The sequence below is a fragment of the Lepidochelys kempii genome, chromosome 2, assembly GCF_965140285.1.
Source record: "Lepidochelys kempii isolate rLepKem1 chromosome 2, rLepKem1.hap1, whole genome shotgun sequence".
NCBI lineage: Eukaryota > Metazoa > Chordata > Testudines > Cheloniidae > Lepidochelys > Lepidochelys kempii.
Genome location: NC_136381.1, coordinates 162,399,654 through 162,420,309, shown reverse-complemented (window position 1 = coordinate 162,420,309; position 20,656 = coordinate 162,399,654). Strand labels below are relative to the sequence as shown.

The following is a 20,656-nucleotide window of genomic DNA, read 5'->3' as shown; positions in this document are numbered from 1 at the left end:
ATGGAATGGGCCTGAAGCCTCCTTTTGCCTTTGGAACCAGGAAGCAGTGTGAACAGAAACCCTACCCTCACTGAAGAGAGGTAGCCTCTGCTATAGCTCCCAAATGGAGAAGAGACTGTACTTCATGGAAGAGGACAGAGGAAGTTGGATAACCTACTGGAAAAAATAGGGGATGGAAAAACTGGTATGTCCTTGACAAGGCAGGCAAACAGACTTGGATTTCCAGTCTGTCTTGAATAACCCACCAAAGAAGAAAACTGAGGAGGAGATGCTCTTCTCCTGGGGCTTCTTCCTCATTTGCTAGAGTGGTCAGGTTGCCTTGGTGGGAAAGACAGGCATCTCAGCAGAGACTGAGGGAGGAATTGCTTTGTTTAAGGGAAAGGAGCATAAATTCCTAATGATTTTAATATGGTCTTTGAATCTTTGAGACCGTAGAGCATCTCATCCATTTTGTACAAGAGAGTGTAGAACCACTGAAATGGAGGATCCTGGATCGTCTGCTGGACCTCTACTGTAGGAAACCAGCAGACTGATATCAAACATCTGCACACAGACACGGCAGATGCCATGACTCTGGATGCTGAATCTGCTGCATTCAAGGATGTTCGCAGAGAGATCCGAGCCATCAGACTGCCTTCATCTAAAACTGCCCAGAACGCCTGTTTGGCATCCTCTGCCAACTTGTCTGAGAACTTAAGCATATTGGCCCACAGTGAGAAGTTGTATCCAGCCTTGAGAAGGGACAGGGTACTGTGTCTTGGTTCTCCTAGCTCTTGAAGGCAGAGAGGATATTTGCCATAATGATTTCACAGGCTCTAAGATGGCACCACTGATATGTAGAGCCACTCTAGAAGGCCCTGCCAAACCCACAATGCCTATCAGCTTGTGAGAACCCTCCTGGCCATCTCAATGGGAATATAAATAGAGGCAGCTACTTTCTTTAAGATCTTGATAAGCCCTGTAGTCATCCTTGAACAGGTGAGGAATCCCAGGGAACCACAGTTTCATCAGGTGATAAGGAGGAAGAATGCAAAGAAGGTTGAGGCTGATCCTCCGATAGTACAGTAGGTGGAAGTTCTGAAGCCTGAGTCAGGCCTTGAAAGTCTTGCTCAGTACATCTGCCAGGACAAAGGTTCCCAAACTATTCTTATTACATACCCCCTTCCATATTTACCAGCTGCCCATGTACCTCTACCCTTCTTATCACTGATACTTTGTGTGTATATCTGTATTTAGGCATCTGTCCATATTTCACTGTTACATACAGATATAGTTACAATGTGACATATACAACCAGAAAAAACCCTACATTTTGAGCTCAGTTAGCCTGGACAGTTGTTGAGCAACTAAACCCGTGATGTATGGAGACTGGAGGTGAGGGCACCATATGTCAATATGAATATCTGTGTTCTCATTGGTATATCTTGAAGTAAATTAACTACACTATTTCATATAATAAATTCCCAGAGTTTTAAAGCTTCATCTGAGCCTATTGTGAAAATGCAATAAATAAAATAATAAAATCCACCTTTACACAATTTTTCCCATGTACCCCCCGCCCCCGAGATGTCTTGCATACCCCCAGGGGTACACATGACAGAGTTTGGGAACCCCTGTGCTAGGAGATCTGAAAGGTTGAGGAATTGGGAGGCATGTCCCACAGTTTTCAGTAAGGTCATGGGTATGGCACAGGACCCCAGCCACAACTACTCCAATGGTCCCTGTCTCTAGAAATCTGGTGGGTACTGATAATGGAATTCCCATGATAAAGGCAAAGGACATTGTTATCGTCTACCCCACGAGCAAGAGGCATAATACTCTACCTCAGACCCAGAATCGCCTGATCATGGTGGTGTTGTGCCAAGGTCCAGGGGTGTTGTTCTGGAGACATAAGCAGCAGGGACAGCATGATGGGTTCAACCCTGGACTGGATCAGTCAAGAAAGCACTGGATTCTCTGAAGATCTAGTGCCCCATGGTACCAAGGGCTGATCATGACTCTGATGTAAATAAGTAGCCGGGGCTTGAGGATCCACCGGAACCCAGCTGGCTTGTCTCATGGGCCATTGGAGAGTCCAGCACAGAGATATTTCTGGTGCTGTTGTTGCGCCAAAATAGTTGGCTCCATATTGGGCATCTCAACGACCCAGCTGCCAGAGTTGACAACCTCTGATAAGAACAGGTTGGTACCAGGGAGTGTCTTGTTCCAGAGGATGCTTTACCTTGTCCTCCTGACTGTTTATTGGGGGATGGTACTGGTGGACCCTGATTTTCAAGCAGAGGTTGGTTTTGGCTCCTTCAATGAATAATGATCTGACTTTTTTGTGCTTCTTTCTCAGCACTGGAGAAGGAGATTGGTGCTGACTTTCAGAAGGGTGGTCTTCATTAATGACAAAGTATCCAGTGCCCACCCTAATATGGAAGATTCATGGGGTGGTCATGGTGACCCTCATGAGCGCGTGATGCAGTCTCATCTTTCTGTCCTCTCTGTCCACGGTTTCAACTCCTTGCAAGTCTGGCAGTGATCTGGAATGTGACACTCCTGAGGCACTTCAGGCAGGTGGAATGAGGTCATTCGCTGGGGTAGATCTCTTGTAGTTGGCACAAGGCTTAAAACCCAGAGACCGATGCATATTCTGCTACGCTGCAAGTAAGAGGGAACTGATGGTCCAAGAAAATAAAGAAAACCTACACTAATACTAATGAATACCACTAATTAACTGAATCAACTGAAGAACTGAAATTGCTTTAGTGGCAGTGGATGATCGCCTCCTGTCAATGGATAGAGGACAAATATCCATTCTCATCTTCTTAGACCTCTGTGCAGCATTTGATATTAATGACCATGACACATCGCTGTCTCACCTAAGAGAGGTGACAGGAGTCCAGGGCAATGAGCTAAAATAGCATGAGTCCTTCTAGGAGGGATAAACCTTAAGCGCAGCGATGGGAAATTGCAACCTCCACCATTAGTCCCCTCACTTGCAGGGTTCCAGAAGGATCAATTTTCGCACTCCAGTATTTTTCCAACTACATGCAACCACTAGGTGAGCTGGTTAGACAACATGGACTCAAATGCCAGCAATATGCAGATGGCCCACAGCTCTACCTATCCATCACCATGTAACGACTGCACCACTACCACCAACACGACCCAGAGTTTGGATGAAATCAGCTCACGGATGAAGGACACCTGTCTGAGCAAAACAGAGGTGATATTGGTAGGATAGAGGAAAATATTTTGAGGAGCTTGCAGCCATGGTGTAGTCTCCTTGAAATGCATGTTCACATCCACAACTGGTCAATTCAGTCTGTAGTCTGGGAGTACTGTTGGATTCATTTAATTGAAACGGAGCACTCACACCACTACAGCCATGAGTTATGCTTCAGCAACTGGGAAACAGCAACTAGTTCAAAACTCTGTGCTGCATCTCCCCAGCAACACAGGCTACTATGACCACATAGTATTTATCCATCACTCTCTACAGTGGCTTCCCATAGAATTTTGAATCAAGTTTAAGGTCTCAAAGCATTCTATGACCTGGGCTCAGTACCTAAAAGCCATTTTAAAGCTCCAAGACAGAGCTCCTCTGGCACAGTGAAATTCAACAGTAAGAGTAAAGATCATCTGTTCAGGACACAACCATTTTCAGGCAGTCTGAGACTGTGAAATGAACTCCCACAGGAACGAAGAACTATCACAAACTTCATCACTTTCTGCTCAAAGTGCAAGGCACATTTCTTTGACCTTGCCTTCCCTAATATAAACACATTGCAACAGATATATTTAACCAAAAAACACCTACCACAACAAGACATTCCACTACTCCACATGCTTCTCCCTCTGGGGTTAGGATGAGAACACAACATGTGGCTAATATTAATATGTAATTGCATTGTAATTGTAATGTACTATTACAATGTGCTCAGATACTTCAGGGAGCAGTGTGGTATATAAAAAAAACCTATACAGAATAGAATGCCAGTGTTCACAAAGAAAGTGCCAAGAAGCTGTGGGCTCAACCATACTCCACTAAAGGCTGTGCATTGTAAACTCCTGATTTAGCTTTTTTTTTTTTTAAGCTGAAAGACAAAAACCCAACACAGACAAAAATAAGGGCAATGATGTTAAAAACTGTAGGGGAACAAAAGATAATAAAAAAAATATAGAAAAGCTGCAAAAATCCTCAATACATCAAAATAATCCATAACAAAATTGTACATAATTACAGGTTAATCTTCAAATTCTCATAATGCGAACAAACCAAAATGCCTATAGTCTGTATGTGACTAAAGGAGAGAAAGTCACTGAGCAACCATTAGACACCCAGGTAAACTAAAAGGTAAATGGTACAGTATGTACAATGTTTTTCCTCAAGATTGTGTACATGTGAGTTAGAGAGATTTCTGTTAGTGACACCAGGGACACGTTATTTGTTGATGGTATTCAATGGGGAAATGCATTCTGGGTGTTTGAGGACAATGATAAGCAGCGACCTTTTAAACCCATTTCAATTTATCAATACATTTGCATACTTGAAATTAACCATTACTCAGAATAGTAATAGAAAAAAAACTAAAATAGGTTGAAACACCAAACATAGATTTTAATTGCGTTAGACAACATTTACAGGTACAAACTGCTGCTCTTATATCACAATATTTCATCATGCTCCTTTGTCCCATTTTAAATGCTGTTTCCATTTTGTTTGTTTCTTCTTACGGAGGAAATTTGCACAGTACCTCAAGCTAGGAAAACGCCTATTTCCAAAGCAAATGATTCTCCATAAAGAAGACAGAAGACTGTCTTTTGTAATCTTTTACATATGCCTTTCAATCCATCTATGAATCATGTCATATGAAGCAGGAGCCTTACATTTATGTTGTGACCCAGACTGTTTAAAACAGAGCCTGTTTCTTAATTCTCAGTTGGTGAAGAGCAAGCAGAGGTTTGGCATGCTTAAAAATTCAGACTATTTTACATTAAAATATCCAAGGAATCACTAAACATAATTTTGCTGAAATGTATTTGCTATTTATCTCTAGCTTTTTTTGTTTTGGCCACCCCCCACCCCACCAAAATTGGCAACACTTCAATAATGACAATACAGGGCAGTAAACAAGTCATTATTAATTCACTATTGGTTTCACCTAATAGGGAAACAGTGTTTGATTAGAACAAACAATCTAGTGTAGAAAACACCAAGGTAAGCCTTTTTTGCTTAATTTGCTCTATGGGGAAAAATACTGGGGGAACTAATGACCAGGTTGATTTACAAGTATTAGTCTTAAAAGTCTAACTTAAAGTTCAGCTCTGTTTAGGTTTGTATTATGCTATCTTTCAGCAATTTCTAATTTAAAATTTAATGCACATTTAATTAGAAATTTGTCAACAAAACACCAATTTCAAATTCTAATATCGCTTCTGAAAAAAGGGCCTGACACACAAAACTATGGGTTTTTTTAGGTTAAATCTCTAATATAATTTCTATTTACAAAGGAGATTTCTCTTTCCTAAAAAAACTTGTCTAAAATTAGTTGTTTGAAAAACAAGAGCACAGAATGTAGTATAAGCAGTTAGCTGCAATAAACAACACTGTAAACTTCTAGGACTCCTTCCTCCCCACACATCTCTAGAAAAGGTGACACCATGAGAATTTTGGTCTATCATGTTTAAGTCCTTGCTCATTGCTCTGTGAATTTGAACCTTAAGAAACTGTGTGTAATTAACATGAAAAACATTTCAGTTGAATTTGCACCATAGCTATCACATATATAGTAACTCCTCACTTAAAGTCGTCCCTGTTAACATTGTTACCTTACTGATCAATTAGCGAACATGCTCCTTTAAAGTTGTGCAATGCTCCCTTATAATGTCTTTGGCAGCCGCCTGCTTTGTCCACTGCTTTCAGGAAAAGCAACCTGTTGCAGCTATCTGGTGGGGGCTTGGAACCAGGGTGGACTGGCAGCCCCCCTATCAGCTTCCCGCTCCCCTAAGTTCCCTGTGCAGCAGCCACCCAGCAGGCTATCAATTGCCAGCAGTTCAGTTGTCCCTCCCCACACTGCCATGTGCTGCTCCTGCCCTCTGCCTTGGAACTGCTCTCCAGAGCCTCCTGCTTGCTGGGGGGGTGGAAAGGGGGACTAATGTCAGTGTGTCCCCCTCCCCCCTGCTCCTGCACCCCACTTATCCCATCTCCACAGAGCAGGGGGACACACCACAGGGCTCAGGATGGAGGGAGGTTCCTGGCAGCAGCTGCTGTGGTCTCAGCTTGCTGATTAACTTAACAAGGCAGTGTACTTGAGTGGGTCAGGTACTTAAAGGGGAAATGTGCATCTCTCTCTCTCTCAGACTCATACACACACGGTGTGTGTCTCTGTCATGCTGTCTCCCTGCCCTCCATTCGTGCTGCCTTATAGTGTGAGGCTACATTAACAAGTTAACCCTTGAGGGCTCAACCAATTGCTAGTTCATCATTTAGCAGTAAGGCATTCCCTGGGAAATATCCACCCTCTGACTCCACCACCTCAGCCAAGCTTCACAATCATCATTACTGTGTACAGTATTAAATGGTTTGTTTAAAACTTATAGTGTGTGTGTGTATATGTCTTGTCTGGCAAAAAAATTCCCTGGGACCTAACCCCTCCTTTTTACTTTAATTCTTATGGGGAAATTGGATTCGCTTAACATCGTTTCACTTAAAGTCGCATTTTTCAGAAACAACTACAACGTTAAGTGAAGAGTTACAGTTTTTTTTTTTCCCTTTTCTTTTTTCGAATAGCTTCTCTTTGTGAAACAGAAGCCTTCAAGCTTACACAGAGCTCTTCTTTAGGTTGCTACACTCAACAGAAATACTGTATTCTGCAAACTGGAGACTGCATTAAACAGGCAATAGATGAGAAACTAAAAAACATCAGTGACTTTACTTGTCTTTTCCTGGATGCCGAATTGCACTGGGAAGCAGACCACTGATTGTAGAAGAAGAGCATACAAAAAGCTTCAGAAATCACATGTAACTATAGTGTCTATATTATTTTTTATACTGATCCTTATTTAGAATAGGCAATGCTTTCCTAAAACTAAATGAACAGAGGCCATGGAAAATGTGTCACTTGATTTCCTCTCTGGGTCTAACTTCTCCCCCATTCTACTAATATGCTGTACCATCATCAAGCAGTCCAGATTTGTGACCAGGCCTCTGGGGGAAGGCTAGATGAGTATTTTCTAAGCTGTAGAAATACCCAGAAATTAATGAATAATTTCCTCTTACCCTGAGTGCATTGGGTCAGGTAACAGATTTTCTGTTCTGACTCCTGACCTCTCACTAGTCCATCACTAATGAGAAAAAGCAAGACGTAAGAAGAATAGTGTGGAGGGACAGTAAAGACAGGAATCAGAAGTCAGATAAAGGATTTCCCTCTTCTGCATCTGAAACAATGATTATTCAGGAACCACCAAATGAAATATCTTTTGCTAAATGAAGCATCTACAGAGAAGAACAGACCAAGCTTTGTAATACTCGATGAAAGTGCTGAAAGGACCATACTGCTGGCCTACTGATTTCTTTTGAGATACATGGTGATCTTTCAGCCCAAGAAGTTGCCGTTAGAGGCTTTGATTCCCTCTCAGACTTGTACACCTGATGTGATATCTGCACTGTTAACATTTGATCTATCTAGCTACTGATGCCATGAACATCCTGTTTCAAAGGCATCTTTGGTGGAAAGGCATGATTTTTTTTTTTAATGGAATCAGTGAATTTAAAGATTTATCTTCATTGCTCTGCAGACTGTGCTGTAATATTTTCTTTTGGTTCTTTACATTTGGGTAGAAGGAAAAGAAAGCCCCCTGTAAGATATGGAACAGTATGTTTGCCTGAGTTCTAAAAGATTCAAATGTGCAGATTACTCTGTCATCATGAAATATGCAGTATAAGACTTGTGTCTGCAAAGAGTGTCTCTCAGATACTCCTCACTATGGTAATGGCATAAGAAAACAGGTTTTTATTGATAATAGGTATAAAGACAAGGTGATTGTTGCTTCAAATGGATGAGAAGTCAAGAATAGAAAAGCTCAGCGTAAGCGCCATGATTGAAAAATGCTTTTGGTGGTTAATTTGACCAAATAAGTTGCTCTGAAGAAACTGCATACCAAAAAATATCAGATTTAGAAGAATGTACAGTGACAGAGTGAAGAAATGGCAGAGTTCAAAAGCCATGTCAAATTATTCATATAAAAAAGTCCAGGATAGTGGAACTTGTGTATTCTGGGATGGATCTTTTCATATTTGTACCAACAGAAGGACCTCATTGAGATTTTGAGCAGGCTGGTGGATGGGCCAACTGATTCTAACAACACTCTTATTACCACAGCTGAGTAGCCAAATTTTGGCTAGGATTTTCACTTTGAAACTAAGGTGGCTTGGATTTGTGTGACTGAGAAACCCCTGAGAAAGTAAATCTGGTCTGTAAATATGAATGAAAGCCTTTGTACTAGTTCTATCAGGACTTCAGCAGTGACTAGCAAAATCCTTCTAGCATGTTTGGAGCTATTAGAATTATTGTTCCTTCTTAGCTTTCGCTATTCTCCATTACTTTTCCCAGAACTGGAAGAAAAAAGTGTGCAGTAGTTTGCTGGGTGAGCAACGTAGCAGGGCAATGCTATTTTCAGGAGCTTTGGGTTGATCTCCCTTGTGAAGAATTTTCTGGCTTTCCTGTCCTTCCTGGATATGAACAGATCCAGGCAGAAGTGTCTGATGAAATTAAGATGATTTGAAAAACTTTTTTCTGTTCAAAGTCCATTCTTAGTTTACAGTTTGGTGGCTCAGCTAGCCAGCTCTCTGATTTATGGGCCCTTTTGAAGAACATCCCTTGAGTTTAGGCACATTTCCTCCAGAATAAAATCTGCAGAGCTTCTGCATTTAGTGAGTTATTTTTTCTACCCTGCTGGTTTACGTAAGTTACTGGTAATGGAAGGTAATGCATAGTACTAATCTTTTAAACTAGCAGATTAATACATTTAGTAACTTCTGACATAGCCTATCTTTTCCATGGGTAATGTGTTGGTTCAGATGAGATTCTCACCTGAGAGACTGGCATCCTTGTTAGCACTCAGAGGTCAGAAATCACAGTGTACATACTGGTAAATTGAATATGTCCTATTTTGTGTTATTTTATGAATAAGTGGACCTTTGTGACTGAAAGCTGGAGAAGATTGATTAAAACAAGGAAGCAAATTTTGGATACCTGAAACTTTCCAAAACCCCTTCATCCCAACAACTAATCCTTCCCTCACTCCTTGTGACCTCCACAATCCTAATCTCTTATCATAGCCTCCAATAGGTAGCATTCCTGGCTGGCTGGCATTCCTATTCTCTTTACCTTAGAAAAGGCTCCTACTGGCTTCGCTTTCTGTACTCATCATGCTCACATTTGTTATTAGTTCTCTAGTCTCTGTTGGGCCTCCAAATCAAGTCCCCAATTTAAATACTGTGAAAACTAATAATTGCCCATTACCATTACAGATGAACTACGTATTCCCAGGTGGTAAATTGCAAATTGAGAGTTAACTGTAGGACTATCAGAACAGCTTGAATGCTCAATTCTATTGTCCTCCTACTAGCCCCTAGATAGAAAATCACAGAAAAACAGGAACTGGATAGTGGGGTTCAGAGGAACAGATAACGGGGAACTAATTAAAGCCGATTTCATGGCCGACTGGTGCTCTTCTGGGAGCCAAGTCTGCTTCTCCCCAGGGATCCTCACCCTCAACCTTGTTGCTGATTTCTTGTGGGCCAGATCTTAAGCATCAGTGGAAGAGCTGCTACATACAGAGAAAGAAAGCAGAAAAGTTGAGGGGAATTAAGATAAGAGGGAGGAAGGAATACATTAAGAAACACGAGAAAAAGTTAAAATATAAAAATAAATTAAAAGAGGCTGGTAACTCAGCATTAACTTCATTTAACAAAAGAAGGTCATTGACTAAAAGCATACCAGTCTACTTTATTAAAAAGAAGTTTTTGATTACAGGCAAACTGATCAAGTTTCTCCCAAGAAGAAGAAAATGGAAACTACTTTTACAAATAAAGCACCAGAAATCCATTGTATACATAATGTCAATTCACAAATACTGTAACTTTGTAAGGTTAATTTATTTTAAAAGTATTCATCTGAAAGATTTAAAATGAATGTTTTCTTTGGAATTAACAGTTATCCCTTTAAGACAGGAATGTAAAACATTTATAATTCTGAAGGCCACAACAGTAATTTGAAGGAGTCGAAGGAGATGCCTAGTTTCCACAAATATATATTCCCATACATTTACCTAAAGTACAAAAATTGACTGCTTTTTATCTTTCTTGATAGATGAAAGGAAATTGCTTATTTGATTAATCAGCAATGAATTTCAGCTGATCATATCTACCCTATTCAACCTGAAGTTATACGGAGAGAGCAGCCAGGGGCCGTACTTCACGATATAAGAAGATGTATTTGGACTTCCGGCTACACTTCCAGCACTCTGCTTTCACAAGTGAACTTTCCATTGCACTTCTATTTTTGTGCACTTGAAGCTCATTCTTAACTTTCACATATGCATGTAAAAAGGACTTCAGGGCACACCTGCATCTGTTCGATTGGATAACAGAAAATGTTTTTTTTTTTAAATAAGACCATTCCTTTAACAGAAATTGTTTTAAGTGATCTTTATTTTACTGGAAGGCCGTTCCTCCAGAATTACCAGACTTTTTGTTTAGAAGTACTTATTTTTCCTTTTAAATACACTCATATCTTCTACCTTGAATGGAATTATTTCACACTAAAGACTGCTCACCTGGGGAAATGATGTAAAAGAAATTCTTGAACTCATCCATCCAGACTTCTGCAAGCCGTCTGTTATTTTTGTTGATAATCTGTCCTGTGCCTCCTGGAAAAGTATAAGGAGTGGCTTTTCGGAACACATGTCCAACATGTGAACAGGTTACAATTTCCAAAGTGCCCCCACACTGCCAAATCTGAAAAGGACAGAACAGTCATTGCATAATTCACAGTGGTCACAATTAAGGTGATTTTTAAAGAGTTTTTGTACCTAATGTCTTTTCGAGCTGGAAAAAATTCTATTGCCCAAAAGTCAAGTAAAAATGTTCGTGTCCTGCTCACTAGAAGAGAATTTAAGAGGTGGCTGGGGGCAGACTGAGTGACATCAGGCACAACAGCACTGAGATGCCAGTCATGGACTGCTAGAGATGAATGGTAGGGCTCAGAGTGTGAAGCAAAAAAGAGAAAAATGGAAGCAGCAAAAGTGTTACTTTGTCTAAAAAGTTCCTATTCATGGTGGATAAAAAAAAAAATCAGATTTTTTAAAAATTTAAACTGGATTTTTGTTTTACTGAAGTACTTTTTTTTAAATAAACCTAATTAAATGTGAAATTATGACAACCTATGCTAAGACCTAAATTCACTAATATCTATTAAAATAATTTAAATTAAATAAAATATTCAAGCAGTACACGTTTCCTGCTGAAGATTTAAAGAAAGTCAAGCCACACTGAACTGGTGAAATGAACTGGCTTAACACCTGAAACTAGATTTTACTGAAGTGCTAAACCAGCTTTTGACAGCAATAACCTTCTCCAGATGCAGAGACAATATTTTCTTCATTTTAAATTTATTCAACTAGTTCAGTTCAATGATTAGTTCATACAAAGTTGAGAAACAGATTGGGAGTTGAAAAAGCAGGAAAGCTTGTTTTCCCCTTCAAATCTATTGGGGGGAGGGGGAGAGGGAAAGTGTTGAGAGGATGAAATCCACTAGTTCTAAAATCCTGAAATACATGACGACCAGAAACAAATCAGTTCAGTTTCCTAACTACAGATAATACTTCCTTTGTTTTATAAATCAGTTTTAAATGCAAAGCATGTTTTGAGAAACTTTTCCTTATGCATCCATCACAATCAAGGTAGTTTTATTTAACTAATAATTTTAACATGCTGGGTTTTGTATATTTTTAATTGAATTCCGAACTCTGTCCTAATGCAGCTTGACACAAATCACAAGTTATAAAATTAAGCTAGTAAATAAGAAAGGTCATTCAGCCTTTTCTAACCTAACAAAAAAGTAAAAATTAAGAATTTGAATAAATAATATATTAAGATATAATTAAATAAATGTGAAGAAATAAAGTACATCATCCTACTTCGAAAAGAGAAGTACCAAATTTAGAGTAAGTTACATTTGGCTGCAAATTAACATGTTTTAATGGTTGCCAACCAATGAGAATTAACCTTTTGTAAAGAAAAAAATGTACAAATGCAAAACAAGTTTAAAATTGATTTTTTTAAATCGAGTTTCTTACTTGCTGATTTAAAATCAATCAATCCACCTTTTTATTACTAGATTTCTTTGTAAAATGTAACAAGATCCAGAAGTTTTTGTTCTCGATAAGATTATGTGAACTTAGTCTGGAAGACCTTTTCAATTTTACTCTGAGCCCCAAAAGATAGCAGCTTAAAATTCTTGTTGATGTGTTTAACTTAGCTATAATAGCAGTAACCCCCATACACTCTGGCTGAAAGCAAAGAAGGGAATGATGAACATTATCATTTGGTAGTCACCCAACATGGAATGTATTTCAGAAATATGGACAATACTAGGTAGATCCCACATCCATAAAAGGATGCAACCACTAAGTTGTAAATGACTGAAAGAGGGTTCATAACGGAAATACGAGCTTTTATTGGAAGGTTAAGCCACACATCACTGATGTCAGCTTAGCTTATGTCTCTCCAAGATGCTACTCTAACAGAGCTTCTAAACAGGCAAATGTTAGCTGATTTTTGAAATGCTTATTTTTCTTTAAATGAAAATTCTATGTCCAAACATTTTTGTCTCACGGCTCTGTAGACTGCAAACTTGACATTTTCCTTTTCTGACAATATAGCACTTTCAATGGTTCGCACCAGAAATTACACAGAAATTAAGTTGCTATCTGTGCTTGGATAATAAAGGTACAAGGACCACAACAGGTTACCATTTTTACAACTTAAACTGTTCTAAATTAAGAAGTAAAGCACTGAACCAAATGGAATTGCTGCTTACCCTGAAAGAAATTTCTAGGTTTTCTCCTCCCCAAATATCCATTCCAGCATCATATGTTCCAATTTCCTGAAAGTAATCCCTGTCTATTGAAAAAAGGCCTCCTGCCATTGTGGGTGTCCTGAAAGAAGACAAATATGTAAAGGCACTTTAAAGGCAGAATACTGGACATTTTGAATACACATGTAGAGAAAGGTATAAACCACATCTTTTCCATACCATTTAAGCATCTTTGGGTTTTTTACTTAGTTTACTTTTTATTCTTTGCCTCTTTCCTTCAAATCTTTTGTTTCTTACTTTTATTTCATACCTGTATCTTATTGCACTGTAACTAAACCATTTCCTGGAGGACTGGATGGCCTATGAGATTAATGGTGTGATACAAAGCCTTTCACTTCCACATCAACTGTTCAAGCAGCTCTCAGTTTGCAATGACTGAAAGTTGTTGCCAACTAATGGTGTAGTGGCCTGTGAAACTCAGTTAGCATTTTTAATCTAGTTCCTAGTCAATAAATGTCCACCTGACATCTGAATTAGCGCTATGTTGGCGAGTTTCAGCAGAGGGACAACTTAAGAGGTCCAGTGCTTACGTCAGTCTTTCCTCCCTAAAACTACTCTTTATAGGTCAGGACACAGGAAGTGGATGATAAGCTGCTAATGCCCATAGGATAGATAGAAATCTTCTATCTCCAAGGTTGGTACCTTACAAAAGGCATTAATTTCCTGAAGAAAAAACATGTTTTCTTTAGACCATTCCTCAAGAAGAAAGCACCACAGTCCAAGTACTGTTGGCCATGATTACTTTCAATATATTACAGTGTTCACAGAAACAAACACTGTAATCAGGGATACATATAGAGCTCCATTACAACCCCTTTTTCAGATACTAAAAAGTCTCTCAAAAAAGGGTGCTAGTTATTTCTTAACCAATTTGCAAAATCTCCTAAACTTCAATTATGTACTTGCTTTTTAATGACAAAATCAGTGTTCTTATCTCGTATGTATGTAGGGTACTTTGACTTTGACTATTAAATTGACAGCATGCTTTCATATGACTTCTATCAGCAATTTCATGTATTCAGAAATGATTTGAACTAAGTTTTTACAAACAGCAACTGTGCACCTGCAGTTAAGTGTAGGTGCAATAAACTTTGCAAGCAATTGCATGCAAAACAGCTAGATACATCACGCACAACACTTATATAGATTCCTAAAAAAAAAAATCAAGCCCTGGAAAGGAGCTCTTAAGTTTCTGAATCTTCATAATGGAACAGAAGATAACAGCTACCTCCACATATCTATTGTTAGTAGTATCTGACATGTTTTAATTCAAAACGGAGCCACTGACTGTAAAAATACAAGTAGATACCACAAGAGTAAGTACTATACAGGCAAGACGGTGAGATCTACAGACAACCTGAGTGTATTCATGTTTAATTTAAACCACTAAAATCAATCACCTTCCCCAATCTAAATAAAAAGAGATCTCATTACAAATAAAATCAATGTATAACTGTCACATCACTGAATCATAAATGTTTCCCCTCCTAGAATAAAAGATAGAAAGAAAAGAAAAGAAAAAGGCAAACATCAGTAAAAAACTGTACGTTATTCACGAAGTACGTGGGGATCTCATTTGTTCATTTAAACTCTCGATTATTAAAACTGATAAATCATTAGGTAGGTTTTAAAATAAAGTTATAAGAAATCTGTTTTTTCCTTCATTATTAGTTTAATCTAAAAACATTTAGCAAGATCTCATCACAATACAGCCTTCATACTATACTATTACTCTAAACATGCCAAACTGCTGATAAATCATACCTCGCTAATTATTGGACAGTAGAACCTCAAAGATACGAACACCAGAGTTATAGAGTGGCAACCAGACACCATATGAAACCGGAAGTAACCAATTAGACAGCAGAAGAGATCTCCCCCCACCCAAAAAAAAAAAAAAAAAAAAAAGCAGCAGCAAATACTATATTGTGTATTGGTTCTTAAAGGTGGTCACATCTGGGCTGCCTGTCACCACCCTCACCCCGACTTACAGCTAGAAAGTGAAGACGCTGAGATTCGTGGGCAAAGCTATCAACCGCTGCTGCCAGCCCAAGGTAGCCAAAGCAGATGTAGCACTGGGGTCTATGCTGCTTTCCTGTAGGCTGTGGGTGCTGTTTTCACCCCATCCCCACCCCTAACCAGGAGGGAAACACAAGCTTGCGTGGGCCAAGGAAAGAAGCTGCCCTACAAGGAAGTTGCCTAGCTGCCTCTGGAATCTGACCCAGAGCGTGAACTGCTGGAGCTGCGTTTTGTTCAGAATTACGAACATTTCAGAAAAAAGAAGGACGACTTGTGGCACCTTAGAGACTAACAAATTTATCTGAGCATAAGCTCATGAAAGCTTATGCTCAAATAAATTTGTTAGTCTCTAAGGTGCCACAAGTCCTCCTTTTCTTTTTGCGGATACAGACTAATACGGCTGCTACTCTGGAACATTTCAGAGTTACAAACAACCTCCATTCCTGTGGTGTCTGTAACTCTGAGGTTCTACCGTATGTAAAAACTAATCTGGAAAGGAGACCACAAAATAATAAGGAATTATTTTAGGTATTTGATAATTAAACTAATAAAATCAATTCCCCTTACCTGACAGGAAGGGTCCGATCACCTTTCCTTCGGTCCATTTCTCTCTGAGGAACAGGATACCAGCGGAAATTCAACTTCCAGTTGAATCCGCCATAGGTCATATCAGAGCCTGCCATATATTCAAAGGTGTCATCACTGATTACATCAATGATAGGACACACTACTGTTCTCCTGAAGAGAGAAGTGCCAAAACCTATTAGTAAAAGTGACCAACTGCTGTGTCTTTTGTCTCTTACCTACTGTATAGAACAAGCATCCCTCCAAACTTACAGTAAACATGAAGCCTTTAGCCAGGAAGCATGGGCATTTTACTAAATTAAAAGAGTTTTTACTATTCCATTTGTAATGGTATTTGCCTACCAGGGAGAGTGCACATTTGTCCTGGTTATGGTAATGGCTTAATTTTTATTATTACTAATGTACTTAACATTAACAGTGCTTTACGTCTTCAAAGAACTAAACAAACATTAACTTATCGTTCCTCAAAACACTCCTGGAGTAATCAATAAGGAGTAATTATCCTCATCTTGCACATAAGAAAACTAAGGCGTAAAGTGATGAGGACTTTCCAATGCCACACAGTGACCCAGGATTATAAAACTTTTTGGTCCCTAGACGTATGCTCAAGATATCTTACATGTTTTGAAGTAAAAATTTGGTCTTTGCTCTGGGGGAATACTCAGATAACATCGACAAATGGATGTAATGAAGCAACTCTGGTTAACAAATACACTGATGTCATGTAGAGATCTTCAATAGGAAGAAACCACTCGTCCTTTGTCCTATTCTTTAGAAGGTGAATTCTGAGATCGTAATCTGCTTAACACTCTTGGAAATGCATTCTGACAACTCTCTGTGGTCACATTACCTTTCTTGGAAAGTCACATCAAGATATGATTCGCAGGTGCCTTTCTGTGGTGCAACCTGCACCACTACTTATCCAATGATAATCTCACAAGAAAAAACATTACTTAATAATGACTTCAAGGGTAAAATACTGTAATTTCCTCTCAATAGAGTTCCCAACAAAACTTCATTTCTTGCAAATTGTTGTTAATGCACCACATTTTTGTATTGATAATTTAGATGTTAAATTTATCTCTCAGTAATTTACTCCAGCCAGGTTTATTTTAAACACAAAACTGAAATCTGCATCACTAGCACACAAGAAATTATTTAGGCTGGTTATTTTAATAAACTGCCCCCACAACTGCAGGGGTACTGCATGGAACTAACATATACAAACGACGTTTCATAAAGCATCCTTATAAGTCCTGCATCTTTTCTTTGCTCCCCCGACCAAACTGAAATTCTTTCACACTAGCAGAATGTTTTGTGTGCCTTAATAGCATGTACCAGAAAAAAAGTATCAGCAGAAAGTAGCCAGTTTCTCAATTTCCAACTACAATATAGATGAGTGTAGCTCAAATAATCATCGTAACTTTAGAAAACAGTTTCCCAAAAACCAGGTCATAGAGTTTTAGGCCAGAAGGGACCACCAGATAATCTAGTCCAATGGTGGGCAACCTGCGACTCATCAGGGTAATCCACTAACAGGCCACCAGACAGTTTACATTTGCCCAGCCACCCTCAGTTCCCAGTGCCCTTGATTCATCATTCCTGGCTAATGGGAGCTGAGGGAAGCGGTGCGGGCCACAGGGACATGCTGGCTGCTGCTTCCCGCAGGTCCCATTGGCCGGGAACGATGAACCACGGGCACTGGGAACTGCAGGTGGCTGGGCAAATGTAAATAAACTGTCTGGTGGCCTGCCAGTGGATTACCCTGATGGGCCACGTGCGGCCTGTGTGCCGGAGCTTGCCCCCACTGATCTAGTCTGAACTCCTGTATATCACAGGCCACCAACAACACACGTCACTCACACATTACACCCAACAATGGAAATGAGATCAAAGTATTATAACACACAACAGACTAGAACAGGGGTCTCAAACTCGAATCACCAGGAGGGCCACATCATCTGCCCCCCCGCTGCCCCTGCCCCCCACTCCTGCCCGTGGGGTGCAGCAGGGGGCTCAGGGCAGGGAGTTGGGGTGCAGGAGGAGTGCGGGGTGTGGCAGGGGGTTGGGGGGCAGGAGAGGTCTGGATTCCGGCCTGGCGCCGCTTACCTTGAGCGGCTCCGGGATGGCAGGGGTGCGCACCGGGGCCAGATTAGGCTCCCTGCCTGCCCTGGCCACAGCCCAGTGCCACTCTGCTCTGGGAAGTGGTGAGCACCCTGTCCCTGCGACGCCGGAGGGAGAGGGAGCAGAGAACTCCATGAGCTGTTCTTGCCTGTGGGTACCTCCCCCAAAGCTCACATTGGCCGCAGTTCCCAGTTCCCGGCCAATGGGAGCTTCAGGGGAGGTAACCATAGGCAAGAACAGCTCACTGAGTTCTCTGCTCCCCCTGCCCCCCAGGGTCGCAGGGAAGCGGTGCCTGCTACTTCCTGGCGTGGGGCTCACAGCACCATGGAGTTTGCAAATCCGAGGGCCGGATCCAAAGCCCTAAGGGGCCGGAGTTTGCTCACCCCTGGCCTAGAGGTAGGCTGGGGACACGGCATGCTGGGGAGGGGATGGGGGGCTGCGGGGAGTTTGGTGGGTCGTAGGGAAGAACCCCGCGGGCTGCATGCTCAGAGGCCTAGCCAACTCTGGTTACTGTCCCATCTCCAGCAGTAGCCATCCCAATACTTCAGAAGGAGATAAAAAACCTCCAAGAACACATTGTAAAGGGAAAAAAAATCCCTTCCTGACCTGTTAGTGGCCAGCTGAAATCCTGACACATGAGCTTTAGGAACTTAAGACAAACTGGAAGAGAGCCGCAGGGCTGTTGAGCTCTGTCCCCTACCATTCCATGCTACCCCATCATACAATTGCACTCATAAGTTTGCCCAGCGCTCTTAAAACTAATTACATTGTTTGTCCCCACAATTCTTATTGAGAGGCTGTTCCAGAACCTCACCTCACTGATTATTAGAAACTTTTTAAATTTCCACCCTGGATTTGTTCATGGCGAATTTATATTCATTTGTTCTTGTCTTATTTTACAGTATAGTACTCATTCACAGGTGATTTATAACTTTAAATATAGCCTTTATATATACAAAGGAACCATGAGAACCCCAAAACTGTGGAACTGACTAAATTTTTGAAACCAGTTGGTTTATCACGAGTTCAAGGTTCTGATGGTTCTTTATAGTAAATAAAGCAGGGAAATCTAAAGTTACCTAATAAATATATTTGCTATGTGTAAGTGTTTGTGTTTTCTGAAAAAAGATATTGACGAACAAGAGGACACCAGATGACTTGAGAGATTATGCTACGCTTGGTAACTAGTCTAATGAGCAAACTATATTATGAAATACTACCAGATCTGAATCAAGACAATGCTCATCTTTTCTTACTATCCCTTTAATATGTATATTCTTTGAAGGTTAACATTTTTATTAAAAACCTGGCTCTCCTCTCACTTCCAAACTATACCTCCAGAACAATAAAGTATAACTTCAACATTTTAATTACCATTTAAAATATTGAGTTTTGATAGGAGAGCTGTTATAACATATAGGAGTGTAATAGTGAATTGTTCTTACAACTTTAGTTCTCAAACTAAATTGTTTCCAGCAATGACTAAACTCTACTGTGTAAACAAGAACATTAAAAGCTTCCCCCTGCAATTATGCCAGTGGACCTCAACCCTAACATATAACACTTCAATAGCACTTTTATTTTGAATACACCAAGCAGAAACTGACAATTAGTAGTTAATGAATGTCAGCTAGGGAAAGCCCACTACCAACATCTTGCTCATATAGGTATCTACACCACTCTCCCTCACTCATCTTTTTGTTAGGTTGTGACCAGAATGATCTTTTAGAACTTCCCCATAGGCTGTTCTTCCAGGTGGGTGAGAAGGTGGGTGCAGGCGAAGGAGCTCCAGAACGTTACTCTCAGTTTTATTATGTTTCTTTCACTAGACTGGGTGAGTATTTAACTCAGGGCTTGCAGTGGTGCACATTGCATTGCTTAGTGAAGACACTACCTATACTGATGGGAGAGAACTGAGCAACGCAGTTATACTGACATCAGGAGTTCGGTCGGTATAATTGCGTCGCTCAGGTGTGTGCATTTTCCAAACCTGAGTGATGCAGTCATACTGACATAAGTTGTAGACCAAGGCTTAGTCAGGACATGTAACTTACATTTGAATGCAAGTTAAATTTAACAGCAAGTTTTGCTTTTTAAAAGCTCCCCCGTATTAGCATTTCATATGAACACTAGTTTTAATCACACATTTGTGAAATTCTGGGAAATTACAAAATTAATTCACTACTTCAAAGTAGGTTAAACAATATGTTCAGCTGAAGCTGATAAACTAAGTTAAATCTGCAGTAAAAGTATTCCTTACTAACCTTTACAAAAGTAGAACATTAACAAATAAATTGATAATTACCTGTCAACTTTGATTCGTGCCAACAGAGGTTCAAGCCATCCTACTGTACATTCACAATGAGCATCTAAGAAGGTGATGACCTGGCCTTTGGAAGCAGCAGCCCCCTTCAACCTGGCTCTGATCAATCCAGAACGTTGCTCCATTCGAATCACATAAACTGGTACTTTTAACTTTTTCACATAGTTTTCCAGGGGTCTCTTCAGGAAGTCTGCAAAATGTGACCAATCAATAAGAAATATGAATTAAGATAACATGGTAATGATATAACTAGCTCCAGTAGCTCTGTAGCTGTACAATGTAACTGTATAATCTGTGGTCCAGATTCACAAGCACACACAGTAATCTCATTTTAGCAGTACTTCTAACTCATTAAGGGTACAAAGAAAAACAGAAGAAGAAAAGATCAATCATACTGAAATCTACATGAGTGATCAATCACTGGGAAAGAAACCAAGCTGTTCAGTAAAAGGGGAGT

General features: G+C 40.1%; 1 protein-coding gene across 11 annotated transcripts in view; it reads right to left on the bottom strand.

Moving 5' to 3' along the window:
• The window catches only part of GALNT1 (polypeptide N-acetylgalactosaminyltransferase 1), a 193,756-nt gene that overhangs the window by 39,360 nt on the left and 133,740 nt on the right, over window positions 1-20,656 (bottom strand). For 10 of the 11 annotated variants that reach the window (XM_073332672.2, XM_073332679.2, XM_073332671.2 and 7 more), the window contains 4 exons: window positions 20,182-20,389; window positions 15,735-15,905; window positions 13,092-13,209; window positions 10,828-11,008 (listed from right to left, as the gene is read on the bottom strand). In XM_073332672.2, the coding sequence (XP_073188773.1) occupies window positions 10,828-11,008; window positions 13,092-13,209; window positions 15,735-15,905; window positions 20,182-20,389 (678 nt within the window). The remainder of the gene's footprint in view (window positions 1-10,827; window positions 11,009-13,091; window positions 13,210-15,734; window positions 15,906-20,181; window positions 20,390-20,656) is intronic. The other variant, XM_073332681.2, reaches the window with a different exon arrangement.